General features: G+C 34.0%; 1 protein-coding gene across 1 annotated transcript in view; it reads right to left on the bottom strand.

The window, feature by feature from the left end:
- Positions 1 to 23,714, bottom strand: part of FSIP2 (fibrous sheath interacting protein 2) — an 88,334-nt gene that overhangs the window by 8,991 nt on the left and 55,629 nt on the right. Inside the window, exons 18-21 of the mRNA XM_006921460.1 lie at positions 15,171 to 21,989; positions 12,520 to 15,101; positions 9,608 to 10,087; positions 5,926 to 6,052 (exon numbers count right to left, since the gene is read on the bottom strand). Coding sequence (XP_006921522.1) covers positions 5,926 to 6,052; positions 9,608 to 10,087; positions 12,520 to 15,101; positions 15,171 to 21,989 — 10,008 coding nt within the window. The remainder of the gene's footprint in view (positions 1 to 5,925; positions 6,053 to 9,607; positions 10,088 to 12,519; positions 15,102 to 15,170; positions 21,990 to 23,714) is intronic.

Here is a 23,714-nt window from a genome sequence, read left to right as displayed (position 1 = left end):
TTTATTTGTAATTGTTATATATCTCTGGTGAATTGACCCTTTTATCATTATATAATGTTCTCCATCTCTTGTAATAACTTTTTATTTAAAGTGCATTTTGTTTGATATTTGTCTAGCTGCACCTGCTCTCTTTTGGTTTATATTTTCATGAGATATCTTTTCCAATCCTTTCACTTTTGACTTGTGTGTGTTCTTATATCTAAAGCGAGTCTCTTATACACAATACATAGTTGGATCCTGTTTTTAAAGCCAAGTCAACCTCTTTCTTTTAATTGGAGTGTTTAATCAATTTACACTTAAAATAATTATTAATAGGAAAGCAATTACTTTTGCCATTTTGTTATTTTTCTGTAAGTCTTTTACTTTTTTTAATCCCTCATTTCCTCCACTACTGCCTTCTTTTGCAGAGACATTTTTATTACTTTTTCATTTTTTATGCATATTCTACAGATATTTTCTTTGTTACTGCATGGATTACATATAACATCCTAAAGTTTTGACAATCTATCTTAAATTGATAGCAACTTAACTTTAATACAGAAACTCTACTCATTTATAGATTAACCCCCATCTCCTTTATGTTATTGATGTCCCAAATTATGACTTTATGTATTCTGTACCCATCAACAGTGATTTATAATTATTTTTATGCATTGTATTTTTATATCCTATAGAAAGAACTAGAGTTATGAACTAAAATTATAACTAATTTTTCCAGCTTTATTAAAATATAATAGATAATTAGTTGCTCGTATTTACATTTTACAATTCAATGAGTTTTTTTTTCACTTATGGTTGGCATACAATAATATATTGGTTTCAGTTGTACAACATAGTGATTAGAGATCTTTATAACTCACAAAGTGATCACTAAATCTAGTACCTCTCTTCCCCCTTACATATTTATTACAACATTTTTAACTATTTTCCTTATGCTGCACTTTATTTTGTAACTCTCTATTTGTATTTCTTAATCCCTTTGTCCTTTTTCATCGACCCCCAACAACCCTCCCATCTAGTAGCCCTCAAAATATTCTCTACATTTATAAGTTTATCTCCATTTTTGTTTATTTTGTTCTTTAGATTCAACATGTATGTGAAATCATGTGATATTTGTCTTTCTCTATCTGACTTATTTCATTCAGCACAATACCCACTAGGTCCATCAAGGTGATATCTTCTTCCATTCCCTTCCTTTTTGTCTGTGTGTGTCTTTTAATCTAAAATGAGTCTCTCATAGGCAGCATATGTAGGGGTCTTATTTTCTTATCCATTCAGCCACCCTATCTTTTGGTTGGAGCACTTAATTCTTTTCCATTTGAGGTACTTGATGGGAATGTAGTTATTACCATTCTTTATTCATGTTTTTAATACATGTTTTTTTCTTCTTAAAGAAATCATTCCAACATTTCCTGTAGTACTGGCTCGATGCTGATAAATTCCTTTAGCTTATTTTTGTCTGGGAAGCTCTTTATCTTCCTTCGACTCTAAATAGCTTTGCTGGATAAAGTATTCTTGATTGTAGATCTTGGGTTTTCATCACATTCAATATTTTGTGCCAAGCCCTTCTGCATGGTTTTTTTTTTTGAGAAATCAGCTGCCAGTCTTACAGATGCTCCCTTGTAAGTAACTAACTGCTTTTCTCTTGCTGCTTTTAGATTCTCTCTTTGTATTTATTTAACCTTTGGCATTTTAATTATGATATATTTTGGTGTAGGCCTCTTTGGGTTCCTGGCTTTTGGGAGTCTCTGAGCTTGCTGGGGTTTTATGTCTATTTCTTTCATGAGGTGAGGGAAGTTTTCAATCATTATTTCTTCGAACACCTCTTCAATTTCTTGTTTTCCTTCAGGTATCCACATGACACAGATATTTTTACATTTAATTGTGTCCCGTAGGCTCCTTATTTTATTATTATAGTCTTGCCATTTTTCTTGCCATTCTGATTGAGTGTTTTCGGCTTCTCCATCCTCTGTATTGGTGGTTCAATCCTCTTCTTTATCCACTCTGTTTATTCCACCTAATACACTCTTTATCTCAGATAATATGTTCTTCATTTCTGACTGGTTCCCTTTTATAATTTCCATTTTCATTTTTATGTTTTTTACTTCTTTTTTAGAGTTCTCACTGAATTCATCTACTCTTCCCCTAAGTTCATTGAGCATCTTTATAACCAGTGTTATGAACTCTGCATCTGTTAGATTGCTTGACTCCATTATCCCTGGATCTCTGTTCTGTTCTGTCACATGATTTCTGCTTCTTTGTCTTTCCATTTTGGCTGCCTTTCCATGTCTGTTTCTATGTACTAAGAGAAGTTCCTAAGTCTCTTGGTCTTATTAGCGTGACTTTGTGTAGTAGATGTCTAGTAGCACAGTCTTGAGAGGGGTTCAGCTGCAGGCCAAGTTTAGCCCCAGCCAATTCCCCTCTGGGGCCACTTTTTAAGATTTAGCAAGCAATCTACAGATGCTTGCTTATAGTTGCTTCAAGAGGCCATGCCAGAAACTGCAGTCAGCTGCCACCAGTGTGAGTTTTGGAGTTGGGTCAGCAAGGAGCACTGGACTTGCCAAGAACACAACTGGATATGGCTTAGGTGGGGCTGCGAATTGGGAGAGGTGGAGTTTCAGGGAATCTTCTGGGTGGAGGGACCTCTGTTACCCAACTCAATGAGGTTGCAGCTATGGCAGTGGCTGAATCCACACTGAGAGTGAGGAGAGCTCAACAGAGGAACAATGGATACCGCTGGCACATCTGTCCAGAAGAAGCCTCACCTCTGACCCTCACTCTGACAACTCAGTGTCCCCCCGTAAGTCCCTGGTGTTCCCCCACCCCCAGCAGCTGACTTGGCTTTGGTGCTCAGAGCAAGAAGGCCTGTTGCCGAAGAAGTCCACGCAGGGACATGGCCCCTCTAAGGGGCTTCTGCAGCTGCTGACTGCTGCTGCAGCCACTGTCCCACTCAGCTGCTTGGGACCGGGCAGCCTTGTGTATTTGCCCTGCTTCCACCTTTTATTATTGCAGGGTGATTTCTTATTTATCTCCCCAGTTGTAGTGCTTCTGGTTCATCTAGATCCCAGCTGACTTAGCCTGCTGTTTGCTCCATGTTTCTATCACAACTTTGATTTGACTGCAAAGCTTCTATCATCTATGCCATTTTTTCCCCTTCTTAATAATACTGGTTTTTATATTTGTCCATGTTTTTACCTTCTAGAGAACTTTGCATGTTCATATGATTTGAGTTACTGTTTAGCATCCTTTCATTTCAACTTGAAGGATTTTTTCTGATATTTCTTGTAGGCTATGTTTAGTGGTAATGAATGTCTTCAACTTTGTGTGTGTGTGTGTGTGTGTGTGTGTGTGTGTGTTTACAATATCTTGACTTCTCATTTTTGAAAGGTATTTTTGCTGGTTATAGAGTTCTCATTTGATAGTCCTTTAAATGTATCATTTTTTGCCTTTTCTGCCCGGAAACTTTCTTCTGAAAATTTCACTAATAGTTTTAAGGGAATCTCTTATATATGACATATCATTTCTCTTGCTGCTTTCAAGATTCTCTTTTTTGTCTTTGGCTTTTGACAATTCGATTATAATATGTCTCTGTGTGGTCTCTGTGTTTACACTACTTGGAGTCCATCGAACATATTGTATTTGTATAGTGTTTTCTCATCAAATTGGGGAAGGTTTTAGCCATTTTCTCCTCAAATCATTTTCCTGCCCCTTTCTCTCTTCTGGAACTCTAAAGATGTATGGTCTGGTGATGGTGTCCCATACATCCCCCAGGTTCTGCTCATTTTTTTTTCAGGTTTTTTTTTTTTTTTTGGCTTCTCAGATGCAATAATTTCCAATGATTTGTGTTCAAGTTCACGGATTCTTTCTTCTGCCTGATTGAGTCTTTTCTTGGACCTTATCTTGAGCCTTTTCTCGTGATTGAATCACCTAGTGAATTTTTCAATTCAGTTATATTTTTCACCTCCAGAATTTCTGTCTACTTCTTTCTAATAATTTATATCTTTTTGTTTTTATTCTCATTTGTTCATATACTTTTCCCTTGGTTTCCTTTAGTTCTTTGTGTTTTCCTATCACTTTTGAACATATTAAAGACAGCTGTTTTAAAGTCTTTGTCATGTATGTCCAATTGGTGTGCCGCTTTATAGATATTTTCTAGAGATTTATTTGGTTTCTTTAACTGGGCCCTATTTTCCATGTTTCTTGTGTGCATTGTGATCTTTTGTTGAAATTGGGTATTTTAAGAAAAAGCTACTTCTCCCAGTTTTTGGAGATGGTGTGGAAGCGTTTTACTAATTAGTAGGACTCTGAAACTTGGGAAAAGCCTGAGGTAGAGCTTTAAATTCTTAGGTCTTTTCTGGGCATATGTCCTTCTGGGCCTATTTTTGTGATTTTTTTTCCTTCTTTTTTAATTTTACTGGTCTACTTTTAAATGTTTTATTAACCAAGAGTCTCAATGTGTTTCTTCTTAGGGCCTTAAATGTTCAATTGTAATCTTCTGCCTATAATCTCTTACCCCCAGGTGTTTGTGAATCTTCAGTCCCCTGTGGTTTTCATGCACTGTGGCATCCATCAGCTGGTTGCTGGTGATTTCCGAGGTTAGATCCAAACTATGCCACTGTTCTCAATCTGAGCTTCTTTTTAGGTGAGACAGAAAACATTACCTTAAACAGTCCACAGATAGGCCAGAGTACTGCAGACAAGTTACAGTCTACTCTTTCTATCCCAAGGGAAGGAACTGGGAATCGGGCTATTTCCATCCAACTGTGCCATGTAATATTGCAGAGGGGGTTGGGAAATGGCAAGTGAAAATCTGTGGAATTTTTTTTCTTTTTACCATTTTGAATGTGGCTTTTCCTTTACTGGCCACTTACTTGGTTGCTGCTGACATCTGACTATTTTTTAGAGCTCCTATAAAACTGTTTTATCAGTCTGTAGTTGTTTATTTTTTGTTTCCTTGAGAAAGCAAGGGCTTGAAGTTTCCTGGTCTGCCATCTTATTCTAAATTGACTTTTATTTGGTATTATCTGTGCCATTGTCTTCATCATTGACATAAACAGTAGGGAAGTGTTTGTATGTGTTTTAAAAACCACTATGCAGGAAAAAGAGAAAGTATGGTCTAGGAATAGATGTTCCAAAACAGCATCAGTGTCAGTGTCAAAAAAACAAAACAAAACAATTCCATCATGCTGTGTGGAAAAACAATATATAACCAGGTAGATTTTTCTCCTCATATCCATTGCTTTCCCCACAATAGAAAATACTACTTCTCCCAGGTTATACAAATTCTTATAAACCCAAGAACAATTTTGATAAGTTTTAACTATTCTACGTATAGTTATTGATTAGATTCCAAGTCTACAATGTACTTTGGTCTCTCTGTCCTCTATAAATGCCACACAGTCTAGACTCTGCTTCTATACTCATTCTAACTTGTACTGTCTTCTCCTCATGTTAGTGCTGTCCATACTTACAGTCCCACATCAAACTACATTGTTTTCTAGAATTAATCTCTGAATGCACCAACTTGCACTGCTCCCTCTCTCCTTTGGATTCTTTTTACAGGCAGTTATACTACTGGAACAATTAGCTACTTAAGAGATTTGAACAGGAACCCTTAGGGCGGGTGGTACAGATACTATCTATTGTCACCCAGTGTTTATCTCCTAGGCTAAAAAGAAATTAAAACACACTAGTAAATTCTTGATCCAAGACACTGCTATACTAGAAAGGATGTAAAGGGCAGAAAAATAAAAATGGGGGACCAAGTAGAAAGGGAAGGCCTTAGGAAGTGTCCACAGTGGGGAGTTAAGAATGGAAAGGAAAAGAAGGAATGAGGGAAGGTCTAGAACTGAATACTTGCCTACTTGTAGTTTTACCAGGGACCCCATTTTTCCCATAAGCATTACTTCTACCTCAGATTTCTACTTGTATATTGCTTTAATTTCATGTACCCGGCAGATGAAATCAGATCTTCTTGGTTGTATGAAGATGAACTCATAACTCTGTGTATGAAGTAATGTGTTGGTTCAGTAATAAGATTTCTTTCTTCTTTCTGGAAAAGTGAAAACCAAGTATTATATAGAGTTTGATATGTACTTTCTCACTTTATTGGCATAGTCTACATTCTAAAATATAATGAGAAAAAAGTTTTACAAATTACTTGAAAGATGGATGAACTTAATAATTCTAATTAAAATGTCTCCTTCCAATATAATTCTTTGGAAATGACTTTGTGAAGATGATCTATATTATATTAAAGTATGAATAGATTGTAAAGATAAACCTAGCACAATGTTTGAAGAATACAGTTTTCCATTTCTGCACTTTACTGATATTTTTAATCATATTTTACTGAGTTCAAAAATAAAAAGAACAGATATAACTCAGGCCAGTTCAGAAGCTTTTCAAGTCAGTTATCACAACCTAAACTCTGATCCCTTTGTCAGGAACTCATATATAATTTCATCGCCATATCTTTTATGAGAATACCATTATTTTGATGTCAGTTAGAATCTCAAAAAAGGCTTCTATTACCGTGATTCACATAATCCATTAGACTTTCATTAATGTTATACTATAACATTCCTTTTTTCTTCATTATTACAGAAATTTCAGGTACAACATAATTCATATTTGTATACACTAAAAAGTGATCACTTTCTAAAGTCTAGTTACTATCCATCACCATATAATTAACCTCTTTTCTCTCTTTCACATGGCCCACCCCTTATCCTCTGCTAACCACGGATCTATTCTCTATCTATGAGTTTGTTTTCATTATGTTTTGTTTTTCTGTTTACTTTTTATTTCCATACATGAGTGAAATCATATGGTATTTTTTTTTCTTTTTGACTTATTTCATTTAGCATTACACCTTTAAGGTCCATCTATTTAGTTACAAATTATAACATTTCATTCTTTTATATGGCTGAGGAGATTCCATTATATATATAACCACAATTTCTTTATCCATTCTTTCATTGGTGCACACTTAGATTGCTTCTATATCTTGGCTATTTTAAATAATGCTGTATGAATATTGGAGTGCATATATCTTTTTGAATTAGTGTTTTCATGTTCTTCACATAAATTCCAAAAAGTGGAATAGCTAGATCATGTGGTAGTTCTCTTCCTAATTTTGTGAGGAACCTCCACTATGTTTTCCATAATATAGAACCAAGAACTGCATCAATTTAGAGTCTCAACAACAGTATACGAAGGTTCCCTTTTTGTCCATATCCTCACCAACACTTGTTATTTCTTGTTTTTTTGATAATAGCCTTCTAACAGATGTGTGGTTTTGATTTGAAATTCCCTTGTAATGATTTGAACATCTTTTTATGTGCCTATTGGTCATCTGTATATCTTCTTTGGAAAAATGTCTACTCCAATCTTCTGCTCAATTTTTAATCAGGTCATTTCTGCTGTTGAGTTGTATGAGTTCTTTCAATGCATCCCATAAATTGTGGTACGTTTTATTTCTGTTCATTTCAAGGCATTTTCTTTGATTTTTTTTTTGATAACTCATTGATTGTTCAATAATATGTTTAATCACCATATTTTTGTGGTTTTTCCAGTTTTTTTCTTGTAATTGATTTCTAGTTTTATACCATTGTAGTCAGAAAAGATGCTTGATATGATTTCAGTCTTGAATTTATTGAGCTTTGTTTTCTGGTCTCATATGTGATTTATCCTGGACAGTGCTCTTTGTGCACTGTCCATGTATATTTTGTTGCTTTTGGATGGAATGTGTCCGTCTGTCTGTCTATCTAGTTCATCTGATTTAATGTGTCATTTAAAGCTGATGTTTCCTTATTCATTTTGTCTCTATGATCTATCCATTGATGTAAGTGGGTGTTAAAGTCCTCTGTTATTATTGGACTGCTGTTAGTTTCTCCCTTTAGGTCCATTAATTTTGGTTTTATATATTTTGGTGCTTCTATATTGAGTGCATATATTTTTATATGTTATGATCTCTTGCTTGGTTGACCCTTTTTATCATTATATAGTGCCCTTGTCTTTTATTATGGCCCTTGTTTTAATGTCTATTTTGTCTGATATGAGTATAGCTATACAGCTTTTAGTTTCCATTTGCATGGAATATTTTTTTCCATCCTTTACACTTAACCTGTGTGTGTGTAGAAGGCAGCACATAGATGGGTCTTGTTTTTTTTATTCATTCAGCTATTCTGTCTTTTGATTGGTGGATTTAGTCCACTTACATTTAAAGTGGTTATTGACATTACTTGTTATCTGGATATTAACATTCTGTTCCTTCTCTCTGCTCCTTTCTTCTCTCTTTCTTCCCTTGTGGTTTGATAACTTTGTTTAGTGTTATGTTTAGGTTCCTTTCTCACTTTTTTTTGTGTGTTTTCTATAGATTTTTTCTTTGTGGTTACTGTGAAGTTCACATATAACATCCTAAATATATAGCAGTTTATTTTAAGTTGTTAGCAACTTAAATTTGAACACATTCCAATCATTTACATTTTTACTCCTCTTATGTTTTATATTTTTGATGACACATTTTACATGTATTTTATGCTTTCCTTAACTAATTATTGTGATTTTAGTCCATTTTACTTCTTTTGTTTTTAACCTTTGTATTTGCTTTATAAATGATCCACTATCTCTGCTATATATTTATGTTTTCCAGTGAGATTTTTACTTTCATATGTTTTCTTATTAATGAGCACATTTTCTTTTAAGCTTAGAAAAGTCCCTTTGATGTTTTTTTGGTAAGACCAGGTTAGTAATGATGAATTTTAGCTTTTGCTTACTTGGAAAACTTGATTACTCCTTCAATTCTGAATAACTTATCAGGTAGAAAACTCTTGGCTGGAATTTTTTTTTTCTTCAGCATTTGGAATCTGACATGACGCTCTCTCCTTGTCTGTAAAGTTTCTGTAAAAACTTCTGATATCCTTATGGAGTTTCCCTTGTATGTAACAAATTGTGTTTTTCTTGTTGCTTTTAAGATTCTCTCTTTATCCTTATTATTTTTATTTTTTTTATTTTTTAAACTATTTTAATTATAATGTGTATTGATGTGGTTCTCTCTGGATTCTTCTTATTTGGAACTCTCTGGGCTTCCTAGTCTGGATTTGTATTTACTTTCCCAGATTAGGGAAATTTTCAGCCATTATTTCTTCAAATAATTTTCAATTCAAACCTAGACAATCTAAATTTGTGTGGACTTTTTTACTTCCTTATACCTTGGCCCAACTTCTGATCATAGTCTATCTGCATAAGGCTTCTCTGCACAGAATGTTCAATGGATATTTACTAGCCAAAATACAAAAAGGATGGAATATTTTAACTAACAGATATAATTAGCTCTCATTTCTCTTATATGGTTTCCTTTTCCTATTCTCCTTGGGGTTCTAAATAATCTAGATCTCTTTCTATTATCTGCTTTCCCTCAACTGAGTTTTATGGCTTTATCTGTTATTTCTCTTATTTTATAAATATTACCAAGGTTAGGAGAAGAGCAGAACCATTTTAATATGCCTTTCTTCCTAATTAAGATACATTTTGGACAGAATTTCTGAAGATCTCTACTCTTTCTATAGATGTATGGTCACTGACAGTCATGTTTCTCACTCACCTTATACTGTGGCTTTTTCTCCCAAGATGAGTCTGTTACAGCCTTGGTTGTTGAGCAAGCAGCCATGTGAAGCTCAGCAACAGCTCTTTTAACTTGTCTCTCTTTACATTCTATTATGTGATTTGAGGTTGCTTCAATACTTTCAATATTTGTACTGGATGTGGGCTGACAACATTTACTTATTGATAAAAACTTTTTCAGGCTGTTTGTGCTTACTGTTGGCTTGGGAGAACCAACTTTGCTTTCTCTTGGCTTTGTGGCTACTTTCACTTGATCTTCAGATTGTTCTCCTAAACATTCTTCTTGTATAACTTCTCTTATAACAAATTCATTTTCATCAGACATTTGTCCTTCTTGTGAATCAATATCATGAGCTACTAATCGGAGGATAAGATCATTTTTGTTCTCAACATCTTTTAAAAGCTCCACCTTGGTGATATCAGGCTTTCTTATATTCTGAAATGAATTTCTGCAAACAGCCTGGAATTGAAGGTACAATGAATATATTAAAAACAAATGCCTCAATCACTTTTCCTATGATTCTTTTGTAATATAGCTATGTTAATATGATTTCTAATTTCGATTTATGTAGTATTACCTTCATACACTACTTACTTGTATTTTAGCAATATTTTAAGAAGAAGAAACAAATGAAAATTGTATGATATATTTGGTGTCTGTCATTTCTTTTACATTCAGAGATCATATAAATCTACCACAACTTACTGCAAAGTATAAAAGATCTAACATAAGTCCTTTTTCCTTAAACTTTATATTTTGTTGCATCATAATTTACTTTTTTTCTCATTTATTTCTAAAGTTTTGTGACAAAAATAGACAGGATAATCTATTTTTCTAAAATCATAGTAAGGAATCATAGAGAAACCCAGTATTTTTAATAAAAAATAAATCAAGTTATTATCTAATCTTGATTTTTGAAAGATGAATAACCAAAATTGTGAAGGTCTTTGACACTATGATCCCCATCCTTCCATTCCTGATCCTTTGGACATATTTTTCAAAAGAATCTTCATAGCACAAATCTTGTTTCTCCCATCCTTAATCAAATCTCAGTTTCCATTTTCAGTATCTAAAGACAGATCAAAGACAACTATAATTAAATAACAGAATTTCTCTACTTTCGTAGCCTTTGACAATGCCATGGAACCTACAAATTGACTTAATAATTGTAGACCTCAACATGACTGTACCATTGTAAGCCAGTTTTCAGAGAATGGTGCCCTAAAAGAATGTCTTCTGTGTAAACAAAATATATAAACTGCCTCCTTAAGAAATTAAAAAACAATCAATTTTAATTTTGTGTTAGTGGAAGCAACTAGTGGTTTAGAAAATCCAAAATTATTCTATAGGGCTTTGGAATTTATTACTATATATGGTTTTAATAAGGTATATGCCTAGTGTATTGGGAATTTATGCTACCTCAGAATAGAAAATAAAGCCCTAAGGCGGAGCCAACAAGTGTCTGAGTTCTCTGATCTAATCTACCGTTCTTTTGTCTCTTCTCTATGTCTAGGCTGGAGATAGAAAGCATTGGTACCCAGGTTGGTACTAATCAAATGTCTTAAAAGAGTTCTCTGTCTGCTTTATTTATTTATTTATTTTTTTCTTTTTTGTAGGAGGGCTTTTCTTCCCCTTAAGATGACAAGGGTAATTATTTGGTTTAAATATTCTCTTCCTGCTTTCTGTGGCCTACAAATGACTTAAGCAAAGAAAGGTGGTAACTAAGAGTAAGATCTGTGACAGACATTTCCACAGATATTAAAAACTGATTGAGCAATGTATTTCTATAGTCTGTTCACACAAATTTTATTCCCAAGGAATTACTTCTATAGAAATGGAGACTACCAGGTAATATGCTAATGCAATCATGAGAACTCGTATGGAAGAGGAAAGATTTTAGCTAAAAGGACCTTCATCTGATTCAAAAAATTTAGGACAAAAGAGATGAAATGAATGTCTCAGCTCATGATAATCTCAGTTTTTGGGTATTGAAACATAAAGCTCTTATTAACATATTTACCAGCCCTGAGACTTAGTTCAGTGAGTTACAAGACACTGCTAGAGAAAATTCAAGTTTATGAATGGTTCTATAAAATTTTTCTCATTGTCTAGGCTACAGATTATATCCCTAAACACACTTAGTCTTTTTATGAGTCAATACCATCAGTATAAGGGGCTTTGATGAAAATCAAAATGTATACTGGATCGGTGTCCAGATAATCCCTTTGTTTTCAGTGGTATAGTTTCCTTGTAACAAGGACATTTTGATATTTTAAAATCCCAATTTGTTTAATATATTTGGGCCCTCAGTATGGAGTTGCAGAATGGAGTTAGGTCTATAGTAAGAGGAAATGGGTTCATAAAAATGGCAGTAATAGGGCTGCCGGATCTAGAACAAGGATGGACGAGGAAAGCATCTTGAGAGTATAGAATAAATTGAGAAAGGCTAATATAAAGTGAAATAGTAAGAAACAAGTATAATCTAAGAGTTTTTAGTCTAATGTCTATTGATAAATGTTGCTAAAAGTAAAAAGAGTACCACTGCCGTGGAGCCTTAATTTTCAGAAATTAAAACTATTATAGATGGTTTCGAAACTTCATATATCCTGATATTCTAACTGGCTCTTTTAAACACCTGTAGATATTCACAGTAAAGCCAGTTTAAACTGATTGTCTTGGGAACACTAGCCTGAGATCTTTAGAGTGAGCCACAGATCTGATATGACAAGTCTCAGTAAATCATATGACTATACGGATAAACTGAGATAACTAATTCTCCTATTGGGCTGGGCAATAGCAATAGAAAAATTCATTCCTATTTGGGGAAGAGTATCACAGAACCACCATATCTCATTATTCATCTGTTTTTCTGCTGTTGTTTTTGCACTTACCTCTAAGGGTTTTATATCCAGTCGTCCTGTCCTATTCAATGAAGTACGTCTTTCTTTCTTTGTCTCTTTTACAGTAGATGTGTCTAATGTAGAATAACTTCTCCCATCTATTGATGCTCTTCTCACTTCTGCTATGCTATGTCCAGTTTTTTTTAAACACTCCATCTTAAGTTTCTCAAGAGGTTGAGTTTTTATGGAAATTACTGCTAAGTGTTCTGAAACAATGCCTGGGTCTATTTTGATTGGTTTATTCCCAACATGTGGAACTATTTTAATTGTCATTTCCTCTCCAATTGAATCTTTGTCTGACTCTTCTTTCTCTATTTCAGGGATCATTCTAACAGCATGCTCTTGTGCCTTTTGAACAATTCTATTAATGTCTAGATCTCCAAAGAGATAAGTATTTGAAATCTTCGAGCCATCTGTATCTAATGGAAAATTTGAAACTCCATTAATAATTAAACTGGCCACTTTTTTAGGGAAGACTCTGTTTGTATCTTTTATATCATAATAAAGGTCTTTATGGGTTCCAGATTGTTGCAGTACATTACTGTAAACAGAGTCAATAACCTGAGAAACCATTTCTATGCTTTCTGGATTTAAAAACTGTTCTTCAGGATCACCAGCAACAAGATTAATATTACTTTTAGATATTTCAGCTGTCACAGATTTTGTCAATTGAGATGCAATTTTCTTTAACTCAGGCTTTGATAAAATTTTTGCATCTTTGCTTGATGAATGTGGCAACCTTACTAGTTTAGCCAAGAACAAAGCCAATGCTTCCTCTAAAAATGTGGCATCTAACAAAGAAACTCTTTTGGATGAAGACTTTTCCTGGGATTTAAATTCTTCAACAATTTTGACCACTTTTTCCATAATTTTGACAGCTTCCAGAACTAATTCTGAACTTGATACATCTTCCTCTACTTGAGGTTGAAATTCAGAATTGGAAATTTCCTTCACCATTAAAAAACCTATTATATCAGAGAGTACATTGCTCTTACCCATTAAATCTTTGAATATAGATGTATGTGAGCCAGACTGCTTTAAAACACTGCTGTAAACAGAATTGACTACTTTTTCAATAGTTTCATTGTCAGCTAATGGTACAGTAGGCAACTCTTTGGCTGGTGGTGTAAGTTTAATCTTACTTTTGGAGATAAATTCTTGTATTGAATTTAATATTTTTGATATTATATTTTGCATTTCAGTTTCCTGAGATTTTGTTTTTTCTTTATCCACTTTTGGAAATGTAAATAAAAGCTTTGATAAAAATTTTACAGCAATTTCTTCTATTATGTTATAAGGTAGCATATGAGCATGTGATGGTTGAGGCTGAGGAGCATCGGTAGTTTGGATAACATCTTTAAGAATATTTTCAACAACACTGTCAACTTCTGCACACTGATGTGGAGTTAGCTCTCCAGAAAAGTAGTTCTGCAACTGATTGCCACTGACTTCTCGTAGAACTAAATCAACTATGGTTTCTGAAAGGATTCTGCATCCACTGGCTACACAATTTTGTATAATCTCTTGTGATCCAAACTGTAACAAGAGATTATTATAAATAGAATGAACCACTAATTGAATAATTTCATCATCATTGGGATGCAAGGATTCCACATACTGAATAATCATATCTTCATTTTTAGAGATCTCTGTGGTGACCGTACTTAGTAACTTCATTTGAAGGAAATCCAGTTCTGTAAGCCAATTGCTCTCAGATGTTTCTGTTTTGGTTTTGGTTACTGTTGAGAAAATTTTAGATAACAGAGCAGAAATCACACTCTCTAAAAATTCATGAGGCAGCATGATGTTATATGGCGATGACGTTTGACATTCTTTACTGGATGTATGAGCCACCTTTTGAATCTTTTTAACAACATCCTTAGATTCCAGAGGCAAACATGCGGAAGCTGGAACCTCTTCACAATATATCAAATTAAGTTGATGTTGAAAAATTTCATTTATCACTGCACTAGTTAGTCTTCTTGCTAAATTTTCCCCATTACTCTTTATATTCTTACAAATGGAGTCTTGAGATCTATATTCTTTCAAAATACTGCATACAGAGGAGTGCACAACTTTGTTAACTAATGTTTTATCAATCGCTGGTATTTTATCTAAGAAAGGTGTCTTATTTAGAGAGAGTTTTTTAGTCACTTTGTGAATATGTGTCATTTTATCCACAGTTATTTTCTTAATGCTAGATGGTGCTTCATCTGCAGTCAATTCTTTATGGCTGAGAGATACTTTAGAAACTGATGACACCTTATCTACAGGTGGAAAAAACTGATTTTCCTTATCTGGCCTAAAAACCTTAATTTGAGCCTCTGAAAACTCTTTTAACAGTGAATCAATAAGTTTCATAGCTGTGTCATAGAGTTCAGTGTGATTTTCATTATCACTTACATTTTGACATCTATCACACGTTTGTGTTTCTGGCCTGGTAGAAAAGATCAACTTGTTAACCATTTCAGTTATAACATCTTCTAAAAATTTAGCAGGAAAAATTCCAGGTTTACTTTTTGATGGATAGTGAGGACTGTCTTGTTTACTAGGTTCGTTTTTAATCTCCTTAACTTTCACTTTTTCTTTCTCTATTTTTTTCTCTCTTTCTCCATATTTCTGTTTCTCTCTCTCTCTCTCACTCCCTTTCTCTTTCTCTTTTTCTTCTTTCTTCTCTTTGACAGAGAGATTTTTATTAAGCGAGAGAGATAAATCCTGTGTTGAAAAAGACTGTGCAACATCCTTACCAACCTCTTGAACTACATGAAATGTATCACTTGAAGGATTTGGGAAATTTGAATAATGTGATGATTCTTGAGGAATGCTCATTTCTAAGATATTATCATAAATATTTTCAGTGACATTTTGAACCCTTTCATAATCTGAGAATTGTTGCTGATTCTTGTTTATTAGAGGTGGAGTATCTTTTCTCTCCTTAACGTTTGGCTTTTGGGTTATTATTTCCTCAGTTTTCTTTGTTGCGGTCCCAATATTTCTTGCTTTGGATGTTAAAGAAGATAACGGAGCAAGCTTGTCTTCTTTTTTAAATGAATTTTCTCTTGTCTTGTCAATCTTCTTTTCATTGTTTATTTCAAAATCTGGTCTAGGTATTTCCTCCTCTTCATATTCTGTATCATCAGGAGCTACTTTTGAAGCTGATTTACTTTTCTTCTCAACTTCATTGTTTTTAAGTGTTATCTTCAAATCTGGCTTCTGAGTATCTTTACTTTGCACACTAGTAGTTGGATAAGTAACTTTTGATACATTCCCTTTATACATTTGAATTGAAATTCCCATTTTATTTTCATTCTCTTTCTTTCCATTTGCTGTACCTATAGCTGACCCTGATAACAGTTTAATGCTAGTTACAGAGGTAACTTCCAGATCGTGGACATCACCATTTTTAATTGATGTCTCCCCAGTTTGGAAACTTTCCTTTCTACTAATTTTACCTCCATCTATTTCTAAAGTGTTTGACAAATTTTTCTGGTCTGAGATTAGAGATACGTGTTTATGTGATTGTTCTGGTAAAGTGAGATGATTTTCTTTTAAACATCTGTTTATCTCTGTAGAGGTTTTCTGTGGTAGGTGTTGAACTCTTTGGGTGATGTTGTCTGGATTTAAAAATGAAAAGAAGGTGGAAGACCAGTCTCCTGAAAAAAGTGGTTGAATCTTGAAAGCAGAAATTGCCTTCTGGGCTAAAGCAGCAATCGTTTCTATCACAATGTTACTTTTATCACCCTTCTGAATTTCAGTAGACTCACACTTTCGTATGAACTGATCATATACAAAATTAGATATCTTATCAACTGTTTCTTTATCAACTGGTGGAAATGAAAACATCTCTTCAGCATTTGGTAGAACTTTAATTTCACTTTTCCTAAATTCTCCAATCAGAGAGTCTGCAAACTTTATAGCCAAACCCATAATATCTGTCTCTGGCATTTCTTTTTTCTTAGAATCTTTAGTACTACTTGGAAGAGAATAAAATTTGCGAACAAGGTCAACGATTACATCTTCCAAAAATGCAGCTGAGTATAGAGACGTCTGTGTCTTTTCTTTATCAGGTGTGGTAAGTACAGATGTGTGATCATAATCATGGGAAGGTGATCCTTCACCACGTAAAAATGGCTGCAGATGATGGTCCATGATTTCCTTCATAATGAAACCAGCTATTTTACTGAGGAATGAGCCTTCTTTTTTGTCTGCCTGTTTTTGCACTTCAGCTTGAAATTCAGATCTTTTCATAATATTATTACATATAGTGTCAACCAAATTCTCAATTGCTTCTAACTGCACACTTTCTGCATTCTCCTCTGCTGTGGCAAGACGGATTTCATGTTCATAAATTTCTTTGATAATTTCATCAGTCAGTTTTGAAGTTGCATCCACAAACTCATAATCTGGTGTAACCTCTTCTTCTTTTAGTTCACTTTTAGTGTCGGTTGAAGGGAAGATATGCACTATCAGCTTGTAAATCATATCTTCTAAAAGAGACCGATGCAGCACTGTAATACATGATGGCAAGGTGTGACTATCCTTCATGATGACACTGAGCACATTTCTGATGATATTATCAGCTTGAAGGGAAGAATAAGAAGAAGACACTAATTCTCCTGCAACTAATGATTGTACCTGATAATCGTAAATTTCTTCCAAAAGCAAATGATATATTTTCCTTCCAAAACAAATTGGGTCACTTTGTATAGCTCTGTAAACTTGAATCAGAGATTGATATTCATCTAATATTTTTTCATAAATTAAGTTGACTGTTTTTTGAACCATTTCTTTATATCCTTCTGAAAAACACATATCATCATCAATGTAATCTGCAACTAAAATCTCTGATGTGGTGAACTCCAGAACAATTGATTTTACTAATGTTGTAAGTATGTCAGTAATTTTGGCTTTTACTGTATCTGGGTTTTCGGCAGCCAAGGCATTATTTGAGAATGCATAAAGGAGTTTGCATAAAAGCTTAGAAATTACTTCCTCCAAAAAGACAGCTGAGTTTACAATGAAAGACAGCTCTCTTTGTTTAGTATCTATTGGTTTCTGTTTAAAATTTTGATCGACTGCAGCTGAAGGGAAAGTTTTATCTCCAGATAAAAATGACTGAAGGTGATGGTTAAATATTTCTTTTATTATAAAACTTGCTATTTTTGATACAGGTATGTTACTTATACCCTTTTTATCTTTCGTAAGAGACTGGTATAGATTTGAATATGAAAGATCAGCATAAATGGAATCAACCATAGACTGGATATCTTTCTCTGAAATCATACTTTGTTTTTCATTGCCGTGTTTAATAATACATATTGCATGTTTTGAAATTATCGACATGATTTCATTTATCAGTTTTATAACTGTATTACTTAAGTCTGATTGAGAAATATCTGGGTGTTCTGCACTGGATGCCAGAGGATTCATCTGAGATATAAGCTGAGTGACAATCTTTTCCAAATGGGCATGTGATAACATAGTAGTATATATTGTTGATGCCTGTCTTCGGAGTCTTGATTTAGTAATGTCACATTGAACTCTCTTTACCAAAACATTAGTATTTAGTTTGGAGTGTGACTTAAAAGGAAGCTTTTCTATAAGATTTGGATGAATTTGGAAATCGAAAATTTGGACCAGGATAATTTTAGTTATCCTTGCAGCCAATGTCTTTGTATCATTTAGAAAATCAGTATTGGGCATTATTACCATTTCATATTCTTGCAAAAAATTGCTGTACACTATGTCAATAATGTTTTTCACTACATCTCTCTCCACTGGAGGCAAACACAGTTGTTCCTCAGCATTTTCTAGAATGGTAACTTGGGCTTTTGAGAATTCTTCTGCGATGAGATGTATGAGTTTTTCAGCTTTATCAGACAGTTCATCTTCTGAATCTGTTACTGATTTCGTTTGTACAATGCCTAACACTCTGTGGAATATTTTGCTTAAAACCCCAGAGACCACATCTTCCAAAAAAGTTGAGGAATAAACACTGGCATAAAACCACTGCCTTCTCTCACTGTCGAGATATGTGTTTGATGAAGAAGGCAGTGGCTTTCCATCCACGAATGGCTGAAGATGTTGTTTACAGATATGTTTAATGATAAATCCTGCTATTCTATCAATAAGAACATCATTACTGCTTGTGATATTTTGCTCAACTGATTCTTGAGACTCAGAGTTTTGTGAAATATTTTTGAATACTGAGTCAACGAGATGCTGAACATCATCTTCTGAATAAACAAACTTGGTTTCTTCTTCATATTTTGAAAATAGAATTTCATGTTGAGAAATTTTCCTCCTAATGTCAGTGATTATATTTGAAGCAATTTCATTGAAATTCACTCTTGATCTATCTTTTGGAGTTTCTCTGTCTGCAACATTGTTAGATGCAGAAGGAAAGATTCTAGACAATAGTACTCTGATCATGTCTTCTAAAAATGCATATGGCAACAAGGTGTTATAAGGCGATAAGCTCTGACTCGTCTTGCCAGATTTACTGATGTTACTAATAATGTCCTGAACAATATTCTCGGCTGTGGAAATAGAATAGGAAGAAGATGACAAGTCTCCAGAAAACAGGGGATGAAGAAGGTAATCTGAAATAGCCGCTACAATTAAATTGGTAATATTTTCCACAAAAATTTCACTATCTTCAGACTCTTTATCAACCTCAGGGTCTAGCCCATGCTGTTTTAAAACATTTCTATAAACTGAGGTGACGAGTTCATCCACAATGTCTGTATCTAAAAAGGGGTAAGACTGCTCTTTGTCATCACATGGAATGTGAATTTTAGCTTTGTCAAAATGGTTATTTATTGAGTTTACTATTTTTTGTGTCATGTTTTCCAGCTCAGTTTCAGTGTTATGCTTTGGACTGAAAATCTTCGATAAAAGTCTGGTAACAACTTCTCCTACAAATTTATCAGGGTAAATCCCTAAGGGTGATGGTGTTCCGGGTCTGTTTGACTCTATGACTTCACTGAGAACCTGTTTTACCATGTTTGATATTTCATCCAATGGAGTATTTGGACGAGGCAAACCTTCTTTACACAAAAATGGTTGAAGATGATTTTCAATAATCTCTTCGATAATAAAACTGGCTATTCGGTCAACCATAATTGGGTTTCGGCTGGCTATACTTTTCTGTATTGAAACAAGAGAGCCAGACTTTTGCACAATATTACTGTAAACAGAATCCACCATCTTCTGTAGGTTTTTTCCTGTACATAGATGTTGATTATCATATATAGTGAACCATATTTTATGTTTTGAAATGGCTGATATAACCTTACTTATTATACAGGTAGACACTTCATTAAAATCTGAACTCTTGAAATATTTTTTTCCCAAAGAGGAAGCCTTACTAGATGGAGAAATGAGTTGAGATAGAAGTCTTTTGATGACATCTTCTAAAAATGAGTGTGAAAACATGGTGCTATAGCCTGTTAGAGACCTGGATTTGGAAGTAAATTCTCTCAGGTTATTTTGAAGTTTTTGCAGTATATTTTCAGCTTTGAGAGGGTAATATGAATTAGGCATGAGCTTTTCCCTGAAGCCAGGTGGGAGCTGATAGTCTAAAATTTCTAACAATATGCCGTTAGTTATTTGTTCTGTTATTGAGGTATTATCGCATGCCAGATTAGCTCCGCCAGTCACTTTTAATTTATATTTCTGAAAAACATCATAATAAACAGAGTCAGCAATCCTACTAACAGTCTCTCTATGGACTGGTGGAAAACACAGCCTTTCTTCAGCATTCCGTAAAACAGTGATTTGCGCGTTATTAAACTCATTCACTACATTGTTGACAAATAATATATTCTTCTCATTAAGTTGGCCTTCAGTAATGTTTTCATTTTTTCTCAACAGTGAAGTAGAGAGATTAAAAAACAGTTCTGAAATTATTTCCTCCAGAAATGTGGCTGAATAAACACCTGTATTTATATCCCCTGTATAAGGCTTATTATGGATAGTGATTATGTCCATATCTTTTGTTCCTTGTCTTTTAAGGGGTGACACAGAAGAGGAATTTGCTGAACACTTCTTGCCAAATGGTGCTTGTATTTTAGAGTTAACCACACTGGGATTATTCAGGGATCTTGTCAAAACAGTACTGTCATAACTCATGAATCCTAAAGAACGTTTACCTTGTCCTAATTCTGCTAATTCTGGCTTTTTTGCTTTTATGAAACTAGATGGTATGTCTCTTGTTCTATACTTTAAATATTTGTTTACAAAAGGTGGACTTTGCGGGACTTGCATACTGTGACATAGTTTGTCCATCAATGATTTAACCAAGCTGTGGGAGATAACATTAAGCATGGTGTCAGATGACAATAAATCTTGATCCATTTCTGCCAGATTTTCCAAAAGATTTGACATATAATCTCCTTGAAATTGTTCACAGTCCATTGCTCCCTTACAATAATCAAATTCTTCATCTTCTACACTTTGAAGTATATTTAGAAGTGGACATTCTTCCGCTGATATTTCATCAGAAGGAGGGCCATTATCAAGGAAGACAGTGTTTGTGCATTTTTCCAAAAGTGTTCTAATAAGTTTCTCACACACAACATTGAGAAGAAAAACCGACTTTGGAGTGAGCCCTAAATTATTTCCAATTATGCTATTATTTTGCTGATCGTTCGAGGATGAGAAAAATGTTCTTGCTTTTTTATCAGAATGCATAGCCTCACCTGGGTACTCATCTGGTAAAAATAAATCTAAAACAATATTAAAAACTTTATTAACTACTTCTTTGGATTCACGAGTTTTTAGGCTACCAACCAGATGGTCTAACTTCTGTGCCAGATAATTTAATTTATTTTTTTGAATGAGATGATCAGTTTGATGAGTAGATGACTCCAAATCTCTACCATCTATCTGTCTTTCCATTGTATTTGTTTTGTTGCAGATGGACACACTATTGCTTTTAAGCATGGAAAATGATTTATTTCTTCCATTACTTTCAAGGTGATGAGTTATTCCTATTTCATTTGATAGTACTTGAATTACTCCTATTAAGAGATCCTGAAAGAGATTATCAAAGTCAGCAGCAGCTACTTCTGGGCAGTAAATGTACTTTGTTTTTAAAGAAAACATTTGCTGTGTGATGTCAGTCTCTATAATGTTACTATTAAAAAGGATCTCAGTAATGATTTCAGAAATACTTAAAGCAAGTCCTCCAATAGAAATTGACCTGTTCTCAAACACTTGAGAATCAATTGAAATAATTTTGTTAAATGCTCCATTTTGGCTTCCCCATGCTTTCTCCTTTTCTCTACCATCTTTGGTGCTATCAGAAATGCTTCTAGTTAAATGGCAAATGACAGACTCAGTGAGATGTTCACAAAATTGATAAAGTGAAGAATCATTGTAAATGCTTCTTAGAGGCTGTTTTAATTCATATTTTTTCTTTGACAGTGTTGAAACAATAGACACCTTCTCACTGGAAACTTAAAAAAGAAAACATTACCGTTACTATTTTTAGCATGCATTAGGGAAGTATGGAAAATTCAATATATTGCTAACTATTTACATATGAATTTTATATTTGGAACACTTCACTAAAGTAAAAGAAAAACCTAGTCAAGAAAGAAATGAAGTTTTCTTGTATTATTTCCCACCTTGTGGAATCTTAATTTTAGCCAGAGTGTTGAGAAAATAACCCTGAAGAATTCAAATCTCTAAGTCAAGTGCTGATAATCTGTCCTGTTTAGATGGTTAAGGGCTCTAAGAACCTGGAAATCCTGGAGCAAAAAAAAATGATTATTACATCCTAGCATGTCTGGAGTAGTCTATAGAGACTTCATATAATTATTTAAAAAATAGTCAAAACATTTAATGTTGTGCTATGTATTACTTTTAGGAAGCTAAAGAGTTGTGAACTTGACTGAAATAAAAGTGTGCTAACTCCACAAAGGTCAGGGATAAATGACAATGTCCATAGTACTTTAATTCCTAGATGACAGTTTGTCACAAAATTTGTCCCCAAACTAGCCAGACTTAGGACTCTATTCTATTCAACAGAATATTTACTGCATACATCATATACCTGCTTGGGATGGCCAGCTTCTTGGCACGGTAGGCATAGAAATACACTCTTTTTTCAGAACTTCTTCAGAACCTAATCATTTATTATTTCTGTACATGTGGAATCAGACAAGTCTTTGTGGAGATGGGAGGCATTTATCTGAGCTTTGACTGCTTAATGGGATTTGGCGATATTGAGATGAAGGGAGTGAGGAAAGAATATTCCACGTAGAAGAAGGAAATGAGTGAAATCACTGAAAGGCTTTGGACATATCTGAGAATAGAGAATTGATTTGATAGGAGAGCCAAGTACCAATGGGATGGAATCATGGATCTTCTCTTGCTTGTTTTTCTTTATTGATTCTTTAAGTTCAATTAGGCTATCCTCAGAGAAATTCTATTTATGAGCTTGCAATTGCAGGCATATACTTGTCCACCTTGAAAAAATACCAGTTTTAAAAATGGGAAATGACCTCCTCCTGCACATGTTAGAACTGGCAGTATGTGGTCTGCTATTTGAATGTTGGGCCAGTGATATATCTGGACTGGTAATGAAGCAACCATTCACTGGTAACTAGAATTATTGATCTGGTTCAGGGCTATTATAGTATTATTAGATTCAATGTTATGAAGTAGCCAATAATTAAAAGACTTGGACATACAAAAATGGCTATTACATATGGTTCAACCTAACACATACAGATAAGCCTTCTTAGAAAGGGAGCGAAAATGTCTTTGTAGGAATAAGTTTAGAGTATTACATCTAAAAGGAATTTAATACTGCAATGCAAACAAAACAAAAAGTTTAATACCACTGTTCTTAAAAACAGTGACTACTAATGGCAAAGACTTCAACCATACGCCTTGAAAAGATAAATAACTAACCTTCAGTCAATTAACTGTGTATTTGGCATGATTATAAAGAAGTCATACACAAGAATTTTAATAACTCCTTGGAACTCATACCTCATGCTCAATCAATCCCTTGCTTTAATGTCTCATTTTCTCTTATCTACAGGTATGGGAAATTAAGCAACAGACTCCTTTCAGATTCAAATAATGTGAATGTTTAACTTTTTTTTTCTAGTATCCTGATATATTAAGTAGTACTAAATACCCCACCCTCTAAGGCTATTTTTAGAAAAACA

Source organism: Pteropus alecto, unplaced genomic scaffold, assembly GCF_000325575.1.
Source record: "Pteropus alecto unplaced genomic scaffold, ASM32557v1 scaffold3, whole genome shotgun sequence".
In the NCBI taxonomy this organism is placed as follows: domain Eukaryota; kingdom Metazoa; phylum Chordata; class Mammalia; order Chiroptera; family Pteropodidae; genus Pteropus; species Pteropus alecto.
This window is presented reverse-complemented; position numbering and strand designations above follow the sequence as displayed.